This window comes from Priapulus caudatus, unplaced genomic scaffold (genome assembly GCF_000485595.1).
Source record: "Priapulus caudatus unplaced genomic scaffold, Priapulus_caudatus-5.0.1 Scaffold180, whole genome shotgun sequence".
In the NCBI taxonomy this organism is placed as follows: Eukaryota; Metazoa; Priapulida; class Priapulimorpha; order Priapulimorphida; family Priapulidae; genus Priapulus; species Priapulus caudatus.
In genome coordinates this window covers 246,378-257,662 of record NW_014577241.1, presented here as the reverse complement: position 1 = coordinate 257,662, position 11,285 = coordinate 246,378, and the positions used below count along the sequence as shown (strand labels likewise).

The following is an 11,285-nucleotide window of genomic DNA, read 5'->3' as shown; positions in this document are numbered from 1 at the left end:
TATTTCTAGAAATATTTCACTACACTTCATGCATGCGCTTTGCCGACGCTGTCATCACCGATTACCAGCGCGCCGTGTAAACATTTGTTTCATCTTGTTTCATCACGTTAATATTATTTTATCATCACCATTTGCAGTGACGTTGATCCTGTGTGCACCAATGAGCAGCACTATCGTCTCAGGAGAGTCATGCAGAGACGTGCCCGGCATTCTGGAAGAACCAGGCGAGCAAATCTGTAGGCAATACATTATATGTACCAAGCAAAACAAACATTCAACATATAAGGTATCTCCACACAAGCACACCCGAGCATGTAGACACCATGCTGAATTTGTAAAAAAACAAACTTTAAAAAGCCTACCTACCTACCCAAACTTTTCAGCCTGGGTCGAGTGAGGGCAAACAAAGATTTTTTTAATTGTGGCCTAAACAACTTGTTACATCGCATCGTGCAACGATTCACGAAAGTGACCTATAAGGTACCTACCTCAGAATCAAAGTTATAAGAGTCGTCATACTTCATCTTTGTAATCACAGTGTAAAGCATAGTCTGAAAACAAGTAACACGGTTAGCTGCCCAGCCCCACTCTCTCAAACTGCACTCAGAAACGAGTATAACAAAAATATGTAAACCAAACCGTTTTTAGAACCTAATGGTTTTTTTCAAGTGCTGCAATCTACATGACAAATCTAGCTACGACGAAGAGAGAAAACCGTCCATCTAGCCAAATACGTAACTACGCACATAGACGCTAACTCGTCTCTACTCGTCAAGTATTACCTCTACGTTTTGTCGCCGAGTCTGTGACAGATCCGACGTTGTTCGCGTCTTGAGCAGCGCAACATAATCCGACGCAAACTCACACACCGCAGTTGAGACATCGTCGTCGTCGTTGCCTAGGAAACGCAGCATCAGCGGCACGTACTTCTCGATGGACTGCAGCTGAGCCGGACCTTCGGCCGTCGTTTTCGCTGACTTTGACGTCCTGCGCACAGCGACGAGAAAAAACCCATTGAGCTCACCGAGTCTTTCCGAACATTATGTCGCGTCCGCGCCTCGTGACACAACATCACCAATAACGTAGTAGAAATTTGTAATATATAGTAATGCAATAGTAATAATAATATATAGTATAGTATTTGTAATATGTAATGTTGTTGTTGTTGTTTTCGGTTTCTTTATTTTATACTGGACTCAAGGGTTTAAATCCACATCAGTGGAAACCCACTCCAGGAATCTGGCTCGGTCCAGTTTTGGCAGCTCTCATGCTTGTTCTCCATGTGACACGATCCACAGACAGAAAAACGGATAATAAAACCTTGTGATTTTATTTCAGCGGGTGTAAGTCTACCGTTACAAACATGTTTGAAACGTACTGCAAAACATACACACAGATCGATATACATGTGAAACCGATGCTGGTGAGGAAGCTGATTTGTTTTTTTTCTCCGTAAGATGCTTTGTTTTCAGCTAATAGTATAGAGCTAGTACGAGGCGATTAGGGAGATTTTCTTACTTGTTGAAGCCAAGCAGTAGCTGGTTCCCTGCGGTATTTACAAACGCTGCCAGCTTCACCAAATAATCAGCATCTTCGTCCTGCTCGCAAAGAAAACACATTTTCATTGGTGAAACATCTGACAACTTCTTGCAGCAACGTGGTTCTTCTCTCATCCCAAGAAAAATTTAATTCACCAAAAGGCATGCTATCAGGTGGCGTGGTGGGGGCTGAAAAGAGAGTTAACCAAGGAGGCAAATAACGAGAGAGAGAGAGAGATCAGGAGAGAGCGAGAATAGAACGAACAAGAGAAGAGGAAGGGAGCTGGGAGGACGATGATACAGTGAGAGAGGTGGAGAAGCACGATGTACATAAACATCACCTCGGCAAGGTTGAAAATGCCAGCATTTTCCAGCACAGTCATCAGTGAATCGATCAGCTTCATCTTCGCGCAGGCGTCCATGCCTTTACTAATAATTTCCTTGAAGCAATCAGCAGCACTCTCTCTCAGCATCGGCATCGACATATAACGAACCTGCAAGCAAACACACCCGTGTCATTCTACGGGGGGAAAAAACACCAACTACCTCAGTTGCAGTTACTCAACAACAATACCTGACGACCATTGGTCAGGGGTTCGTTAACGTATGCATGTGTGACAGCATGTGCCGTACCATGGTGGTCGAATAATCTACTACATGTGTCACTGTGATAGATTACAGACGTGCGACACATCCTACACGTGTCATGTGAGGAGTTTGACAGCCGAGCAAAAAGAAGAATTCCTCATCCGCTAAAATGCACAAAACATCAATGTATGATCTAGCCATTCTGCCACACGAATTGAAGGCAATGGAGTCGAAACGTAACAGTTTGCACGGCACCGAATACGGAATACGTACAAACGTTGGGATGAACCTGTCGTTTGCAATCAAGTTGATGTCAATCCACGATATGTAGTGGCCGACTGCTTCCAGACACATACATGTCTGCTCTGGATGTGAGGTTTCATATGTCGTCTGCAACACAACACGGTGGTGTCATATCTTTCCCCATAATTTCAAGGTCGATGAGTAAGATCAGCGAGATGAGGTTATAACAGAACAAATATAGGACACTCACAAGTATTTGGTACCAGGAATCTACCAAGGCCGGCACGCACTGTTCTCGCATAGCATCCTTTATCACAGTATTTCTCTCCACCTCCTGTAATCAATACAAATACATGTCATGTACATTTTTCTCACACAGCCAGGCGTAGCTGTTGCCAATCATTGCTACTCGGGGTAAGGTTACTGCAGCACACCCACAGTCACTACTTAGTCACTACTAAGGCTCTACTCAGTCACTACTGAGTCACTACTCAGTCACTATGCAGTCACTACTGAGTCACTACTGAGTCACTACACAGTCACTACGCAGTCCCTACCCAGTCACTACTCAGTCACTACACAGTCACTACACAGTCACTACTCAGTCACTACTGAGTCACTATGCAGTCACTACACAGTCACTACTGAGTCACTACTGAGTCACTACGCAGTCCCTACCCAGTCACTACACAGTCACTACTCAGTCACTACACAGTCACTACACAGTCACTACACAGTCACTACTCAGTCACTACTCAGTCACTACTCAGTCACTACTCAGTCACTATCCAGTCACTACTCAGTCACTACTCATTCACTACGCAGACCCTAACCAGTCATTACACAGTCACTAGTGAGTCACTACTGAATCACTACTCAGTCACTACACAGTCACTACACAGCCACTACTCAGTCACTACACAGTCACTACACAGTCACTACACAGCCACTACTCAGTCACTACACAGTCACTACACAGCCACTACTCAGTCACTACTCAGTCACTACTCAGTCACTACTCAGTCACTACCCAGTCACTACACAGTCACTACTCAGTCACGGCTTGGCCACGCTCTCGCCGCCCGCGCTCACCTTCATCGTGTGCACGATGTCTCTGTCCACCATCTCGGAGTCGATGGCCATCAGCACGCGCAGGAACAGGTCGACGGCGGGAACGCCAAGGTTCAACGCGCAGATGAGGTCCGTGAAGAACGTCGGCCATTGTCGCGGATAGTCGGCGACGAAGACGAGCGAGAACAGCTGCGCGGCCTTATTACGCAGGAACGTCTTGTCCAGCGATCCACACGCCTGCAGCGAAAACACGGGACAACGTTCTCACCTTTACAATTATTCTACTATATATTTATTACATTTATATAATAAATTTATATTATTATATTTTAATATATTTTCATGTATTAATTTTTTTATTTAATATTTTCATTTATATATTTTTTATTCATAAATAAAGGCTTCAGTGACTACCAGTAACTGCACCAGTTTGGCTTTCGTAATCTAATGATAATCACCAGCCAGTTATTCAATGAACAGACGCGTAAATAAATTGTTGTATGTGCGTTTCGCACAGAAACTACATGGGAGTCGATTGGTACCTAATTTTAATTCAGCACGCATTAAACAATAACGTTGCTCACTTGCATCTGTAAGTAAAGCATGAGCATCTCCTTGACTTTCTGCTGGTGACTAGGAGCAGCCGTAGCATACTTTGTCTTTATGAAGTGCTCCACTACTTGCAGGCAGAAAAAACGCACATGATCACCTCTAAAAAACACAAAGACAAGAGTGTGAATCGCTGATGAACCCCGACAAATTTTCAGCAGCTAATCAATTCATATCGCATAGTGACTCAGCTTCATGTCACAAACTACAAACGCACGTACATCAAATCTGGGGGTGTGTAATGGTGGTTTCTAAATTCTAACCACTCGAGGAACTGAAAGGCTTGCAATTAATACAATCCTGATTGCGAGACGTGCTGTGAAAGATGGTATGATATAGGAAACGAAAGCAATCAGATATTAAATTACAGTATAATGACCCTAACACACATAGCAAGATTAAATTTTGATATTAGCATGTCACAAGTGAAGTATTTTTAAGTCTGCACAGTCAGCAGAGAATGTCATTGCAAAATCATAACAAACCAATTAATGAAGTATACTCACTCAACACCACTAGTATTTAATGTATCAGCACACATTTGCCAACCATTCTCAGATGACTTAAGGTGTTCAAAGTATTCCACTGCCTGTGATTGAAATAAAAGATTCCAAACTAATTAATCTTTAAATGCCATATTATAATATTATGAGAAGAAATGTCTGCACATATACTTCATCTGACATCGTAAGGATCATTCTCCAATGTCCATGAAACTATAACTAAAACAGGTGGAGTAAAAGTCTATCAAATCGAAATTAAATAAATATAAAACACAAATATTTAATTTAATTTCAATCGAATGTCTAATGCATGTTGCAATAAGTTGAATAACTCCAGATGACAAGTAGTATATTATGGCTCTACTTTCTACTAAAAGACGAATAGCAACCCTGAGAAAAAATGACCGATGTTACACCAATTACGCTCATAGGGTCTATGTCCCCCAGGGTACTGCCGGGACATACTATCTGATATGGTTAGGGTTAGGGTTAGGGAGTAGGCGTAGACGACTCCCTAGACTCGTTAGTGGAGTAGGCGAGGTACGGTCCGGCATATTAGATTATAGATAGTAGACGATAGAGGGTATACGTACCAGGGTACGTTCCGGCAGTACCCTGGGGGACATAGACCCTCTCAGCACTAATTACTGTCAATACTGATACACACTGTCGCTATATTCATAATTGAGTTTTGTAAATTGTAGTTCACTAGTTTAGACATTACCCTCCGCTGGGCAGTTGGGTCACTTGATCCTCCAAGACCTTGCAGAGCAACATTATCCATACCGGATGTTGGTGTTCGCTGCGTTTACAACTCTCTGGTAACACAAATACGAAGTATTACCTTGAAGTTGAACCAGACAGCGCAGATATGACTTCCAATTTCTGTATCGGTTTATGTTTTGGCAAACGTTATTAATGTCGACAGGAACTAAGAGGAAATATAGTATAATGGTTATATACAAAATAGTTATAAACAAACCTTTAATATATACTAACACGAAGTTTGTAAAAAATCTATCCCATGTCTACCGTATACACAGAAAAGGCATTTCGTTAGCGCAAGCCACGTTTCATAATATTTGCCATGGTCGCATCCATATTGTATCGGCTACGGCGAGCAATTGCGAGACTGGTAAACTCAAATCTTAAGACAACGCCTATCTTGTCAATAATTAAAAATATTATATACAATAAAAATGTAAATTGATTTTTAAAACAATAAAATATTGTCTAGAAAGTCATATTTACATGTGATTGCCATAAATCTATTTATCGTCTCGCGGTTACAGACACGTGACCTAAACCATCCTCTTCGCTAAAACAGCAATCATGGGGATGAAGGCTCGTGGTGATGTACGGCTTAAACTAAAATACGCTGTAGTATCTTAAGAGATAACGCAACCAAAATTACCTTTTATTGACAATAAAGCTCGTTCTAATATGATGTGTCAATACTTTTGACTCTGTCTGTAGTATTTCAACGTAATTCCGCCACTGTGTTACGTATCTTACGTAGACCTGGTCTTTCACTTCTGCCAGTGCAATGCTACCGCACTGTTACTGAATACTGTAGCGTATCTTGTAAGTTACTGTAGGTGACTTGACGGGTTTGTGCATATGAATTTTAGTTGCGCAGAGAATTTACTTTCTTTTGCTCATGCTCGCGTTCGTTGTCGTGTTAGATAGACGTATGTGTGCACACGACCCTTTGTGGAACTGTTGCTATAGTGCAGTATCTACCAGAAGCTGTGCAGATATGAATTTCTCTTTGTCGCCTTCTCGCAGTAATACAATACTACGTGAAGTGAATCAAAGTAGGGACATTATCCATAAGAAATAGTATGAACTGTGTGCAGACATGTGATAGTTTGGCATTTAGGATGGCGTTTACAGAACGTGCACATTTTGTACAGTAATTCACTCAATGAAGGTTACTGTGATTTAGCTGCTGCAATACACCTAATAACGTATTTTCGAAATTTTTTAGATGAGAGAGTATTCGGTGGTTGGGCGGGAGATGCCCACACCCAAAAAACGAGTGCCCCCGATCTACAAGATGAGGATCTTTGCTCCTAATCATGTGGTCGCCAAGTCACGGTTCTGGTACTTTGGACAGCTTCTGCGTAAGATGAAGAAGACCAGGGGTGAGATCCTTCTGTGCAAGCAGGTAAGCTATACATTGCATTATTGTGAAGTAAAATCGATTATGCCTGACACGTTTTTTCATGGATTTAAGGTAATCTGTCGAGTATTTGTATGTGAGGGCATGATGTCCTCATGGTTACATGTTAACAGGGTTCGAATTTCGGCTGAAAATCTAGTGGACAGCGGGACCACCAACTTCAGAAAGTTGGTGGTCCTGCACAAAAGTTGGTTGTCCGCTTATTTACTACCAGTGAGTAACAAAATGGTAATTACTGTAAACGCTGCATGTCAATTACTGTTACTTGTACCTACATCATCTTTACTGGTATAGCTTATGCTGAGGCGTTGGCATCTATGCATGCATTGCCCGTTAACAATAGTATCAGAGGTAGAAAAAATATAAAATACAATGCGTGTGTGTTCATCGTATATTGCTGTGGTACGTTCTGTCAACTGTAACTCGTAAATTGTCTCTTAATCTAGGTGTTGGAAAAGAAGCCTTTGAAGATTAAGAATTTTGGCATCTGGTTGCGATACGATTCGCGCAGTGGCACACACAACATGTACCGGGAGTATCGCGATCTAACCTCCAGTGGTGCCGTCACACAGTGCTGTGAGTACTCGTACTGCCATTTGTAATGCTGTAATAGTGTTTAGTTTTAAAGGGTAAGTCCTAGAAGAAATTGATGCTTGAGTCTGCAGAGATGCTAAATTAGTAAGCCTGTTGGGTAGAGAAGGAACATTGTTTTCTTCTGTTAAGAGGGTTGTGCTAAGGAATGCAAAACTGCCAAGTGTGATCATCTTTGTCTCTGCTTATATGTAGAGATGTAATGTTAATTGCACACGACCCTTTGTGGAACTGTTATTTTAATGCAGTATCTACCAGAAGCTGTGCAGAAATGAATCTCTCTTTGTCGTCTTCCCGCAGTAAACACAATGCTACGTGAAGTGAATCAAAGTAGGAACAGTTAGTGTCACAGCCAATCTCTGTTCGTGGTTATTTTACATTCGTTTTCTGTTTGGGATGACCTGTATTAGGGTAAAATATAAACGTGCATTTTTTGTGTTGTGCTTGGCTCTCGGGGACGTTTCCTAATTTAGCGTGGAATTTTTCTCGTATTTGCAGACCGTGACATGGGTGCCCGGCATCGTGCTCGCGCCCATTCTATTCAGATCATCAAGATGGCTGAGGTAGCACCGGCCAAGTGCAGGAGGGCGAACATCAAGCAGTTCCATGTAAGTCTTCGTTTATTGCTCATGCTCGCGTGCGTTGTCGTTTTAGGTAGATATAGTTGTGCACACGACCCTTTGTAGGACTGTTGCTATCGTGCAGTGTCTACCAGAAGCTGTGCAGATATGAATTTCTCTTTGTCGCCTTCTCGCAGTAAATACAATACTACGTGAAGTGAATCAAAGTAGAGACATTTTCCATGTTGCCTAGTAAGTGGTCAAGTCTCATTTCTTTACTGACGGAAAGTGCTGTCCCAGCGATTAGACAACTATAAATTTATTGTTTTTTAGCTTGTTTAGCTTGTTATTAGGCGTGCTAGAAGTAATTTTTACTTAGCCAGTATATGTAAAGCAGTAGCTTGCTGCAAACATTACAAAAAGGTTACTGCGTTTGGTAGTTGGTATGTACACTGAACATCACTTACGTGCTGTTACAGGATAGCAAGATCAGGTATCCACTTCCCCACAGACTGCAGAAGCAACAACACAAGCCACGCTTCACTACCAGGCGCCCCCACACGGCATTCTGAGGAATTATTGTTGTATAAAAGTTATGTGACGAAAATAAATACTGTGAGGATGAGAGAATTTGGTGTTTTTCGCATTACTATTTCACGAGGGTAAAACATGTTTCACATGGCTGTCAGAAGCAAAACGCATCCCATTCGCTTGTATGATAGTTACGACACAAGCAATGTAAACACTTACACAAATTAAACGAATGGAGCAGGCATAGTAGTGATTTTACATGTTTTATTTCATAAAAATACGTGCAGCAATATAATACAAGCGTATAGTGCTACAAATGAAATGACCATGAAATGTATACGTTGAAATTGTAAAGGAAATAAAATTATTTAATAACTATTAAACATGTTAAAGCAATCCTGTTGACAAATTCAGAACAACTCGATTCAGTTACTATCAATCTACACACGTTTGTGTCTTGTTGGTTCCAAAACTTTTATAACACAATTTTTTTATAGTAATATTTTGACAATATGAGGTTAACTACAGATAATGTGGAATGTGTGACACTAATTGTACACAAACTAAATACAGGCCAGTGTGTGTACAAACTAGCTCAACATGGTTGCTATACAAGGTGCATGAAAACTATGATGCTAAAGCTACGGTGACCAGTTCAGCAAAATATACAATCCGCCACTCGTGTTATACGTCCAACGCGTGACAAGACGCACCGCAAATCTCACTACATGCGGAAACGCCGTCGTCGTCGCCCCCCTCGCGTCCACATCGGCGAGGTTTTGGTGTAACTTCGCTCCCCGTCGTTGCACCAGGTGGCGCCGCTAGCCCGCGTCCTGCGTGTCGTCGGTCGGCAGGATCGGATCGCCGACGAGAATTCTCTCCTCGATAAACTGCTGCGTGGAGCCGTCCGCAGCGGTGACCTCGTGGAGCACCTGAACCACCTGCGTGCCCGGAAGCACGATCTGACCGAGCTCGTTGATGTATGCGCCCTCTGGTAGTCCCTCCATTGGCTGGCCGTCGGCCGTGATCAGCTGACCGCCCGTCACCACCTGCCCGTCGCCCGTCACCATCTCGCCGTTGGTCGTCACCACCTGTCCGTCGGACGTGATTACCTGTCCACCAGATGTCAGCAGCTGCTCGTCGACCGCAGCTAGAACCTGACCTTCGGCCATTTCACCTTCAGCCGTGACCATCTCACCTTCAGCCGTGACCATCTCACCTTCAGCCGTGACCATTTCACCTTCGGATGTCACCATCTGACTTTCGCCTGTCATCACCTGACCTTCAGTAGCGATCATGTGACCTTCAGCCGTGACCAGCTGACCTTCAGTTGCCACAACTTGACCTTCGGCCGTGACCATCTGACCTTCAGTTGCCACAACTTGACCTTCGGCCGTGACCATCTGACCTTCAGTTGCCACAACTTGACCTTCGGCCGTGACCATCTGACCTTCGGCTGTCATCACCTGGCCTTCCTGTGTCACTATGTGACCTTCAGCCGTGACCAATTGACCTTCGGCTGTCACCACTTGACCTTCGGCTGTCACCACGTGACCTTCGGATGTCACCATTTGACCTTCAGCCATGACCATCTGACCTTCAATCGGTTGACCGGCACCCTCGGTGAACTCCTGCGCGGTTTCTGTGGCAAACACCGGTTGCCCGTTGTCCGCTATGTACTGCATGTCCCCGTGTCCATCCGTGAGCTGTTGCATGGCCGTAATGCCCTCGGCGGCAGCGAGCTCGAGACCCGGCGGCAGCGACGCGGCGATGCGTGCTGCCTCGGCCTGCGCCGGCGTCAGCGCCGTCCACGTGCCCTCCGCGTTCTGCATCATCGCGATCCCGGCGTCGCCGCTCCCCGGAGTCACGTACTCGATGCCGCCCGCTTCCGCGCTCATCACGGGCGTGTACTCGTGCTCCATCGCGTCCTCTTCCTCGTCCTCCCCCTCCTCAACGACTCCCTCTTGCATTTCGTCTGTCTCTGCTGCTCCCAGGACGTCGGCTTGTTCCTGCGATGGAAACAAGTTCGAGGATGAGCGATCGCTACCACCGTGGCTAAACCAGTGCGACACGTACCAAGTTTAAAGAATGCGTTAGCAAAGATGAAGAAGATCTTACAACAATCTGTTTCACGTTAATAACACACGATATTTCAGGTCATTCGACGTCTCTCGGAAAACCCTCGACGCATTTCCATGTGCAAACTAAGCAAATTTAAACCGCGGCAGGTTTGCCTCTGGCTAAGCAAAAACCTAAGATTCTCGCACACTCCGTGGCTACGCACCTGCTTTGGTTCGATGGCGACCTCTTGACCTGCGATGGGCTCTTGCTCCTCCTGCTGCACATCCTGAAGCACGAGTGTCTTTGTGACGGGTATGCGATACATCTTCTGTCCGTCGCCTGCGCGCGCAAAGAAAGCAAGATTAGAAGAAGACGTGTCGACGGCGCTACGTGCGTGGCGTCGCCGCCCGCTCACCCTGAAGCTCGTAAGCACGCTGCCCCACTACACATGCTTATTCGTTTGAGTGGCGCAAAACATTTGCACGTACAATGTAAATATCGCACGGGGGCTTACGAATCATTATTAGTGAATAAACTTGTGACATTACTGACTGAACAAACAAGGTGAATGAGTGGATGAACATACTATTAGGTGAACGATGAACTAAGCAGTGGCGTGAACGATGAGCAACGTAATGAGAAGAACGATGAATGAGCTGATAGAGTGAACAACGGGTGAAGCGATGGAGTGAATGATGAATGAGCTGATAGAGTGAACAACGGGTGAAGCGATGGAGTGAATGATGAATGAGCTGATAGAGTGAACAACGGGTGAAGCGATGGAGTGAATGATGAATGAAGTGAT

At 44.2% G+C, this 11,285-nt stretch overlaps 3 protein-coding genes across 15 annotated transcripts in view; 1 reads left to right on the top strand and 2 right to left on the bottom strand.

Moving 5' to 3' along the window:
* Positions 1–5,661, bottom strand: part of LOC106806803 (exportin-T-like) — a 19,020-nt gene extending 13,359 nt beyond the window's left edge. The window contains exons 1-11 of the mRNA XM_014808883.1: positions 5,535–5,661; positions 5,277–5,370; positions 4,556–4,638; positions 4,025–4,151; positions 3,462–3,677; positions 2,620–2,703; positions 2,400–2,516; positions 1,880–2,032; positions 1,519–1,598; positions 783–987; positions 489–551 (exon numbers count right to left, since the gene is read on the bottom strand). Of these exons, the coding sequence (XP_014664369.1) occupies positions 489–551; positions 783–987; positions 1,519–1,598; positions 1,880–2,032; positions 2,400–2,516; positions 2,620–2,703; positions 3,462–3,677; positions 4,025–4,151; positions 4,556–4,638; positions 5,277–5,336 (1,188 nt within the window). The 5' untranslated portion in view covers positions 5,337–5,370; positions 5,535–5,661. The remainder of the gene's footprint in view (positions 1–488; positions 552–782; positions 988–1,518; positions 1,599–1,879; positions 2,033–2,399; positions 2,517–2,619; positions 2,704–3,461; positions 3,678–4,024; positions 4,152–4,555; positions 4,639–5,276; positions 5,371–5,534) is intronic.
* Positions 5,662–5,831: 170 nt separating this feature from the next.
* On the top strand, positions 5,832–8,518 carry LOC106806818 (60S ribosomal protein L18a-like). Its single transcript, XM_014808935.1, has 5 exons — positions 5,832–5,908; positions 6,543–6,722; positions 7,184–7,313; positions 7,827–7,936; positions 8,368–8,518. The coding sequence occupies exons 1-5, from the start codon at positions 5,885–5,887 to the stop codon at positions 8,458–8,460; spliced, it is 537 nt and encodes a 178-aa protein (XP_014664421.1). The 5' UTR covers positions 5,832–5,884; the 3' UTR covers positions 8,461–8,518.
* A 147-nt stretch (positions 8,519–8,665) lies between these two features.
* LOC106806815 overlaps positions 8,666–11,285 on the bottom strand; it is a 12,454-nt gene continuing 9,834 nt past the window's right edge. For 10 of the 13 annotated variants that reach the window (XM_014808920.1, XM_014808931.1, XM_014808918.1 and 7 more), the window contains 2 exons: positions 10,704–10,819; positions 8,666–10,428 (listed from right to left, as the gene is read on the bottom strand). In XM_014808920.1, the coding sequence (XP_014664406.1) occupies positions 9,241–10,428; positions 10,704–10,819 (1,304 nt within the window). In that variant the 3' untranslated portion in view covers positions 8,666–9,240. The remainder of the gene's footprint in view (positions 10,429–10,703; positions 10,820–11,285) is intronic. The other 3 variants (XM_014808926.1, XM_014808925.1, XM_014808929.1) reach the window with 3 other exon arrangements.

What these genes read in the sequence shown, in the direction of transcription:
- LOC106806818 (XM_014808935.1), top strand. Translation starts at nt 5,885, where the DNA reads ATGGGGATGAAGGCTCGTGGTGAT. An exon ending in GGATGAAGGCTCGTGGTGAT is followed by an intron (nt 5,909 to 6,542) that starts GTACGGCTTAAA and finishes GAAATTTTTTAG; the next exon opens with ATGAGAGAGTATTCGGTGGT. An exon ending in AGATCCTTCTGTGCAAGCAG is followed by an intron (nt 6,723 to 7,183) that starts GTAAGCTATACA and finishes CTCTTAATCTAG; the next exon opens with GTGTTGGAAAAGAAGCCTTT.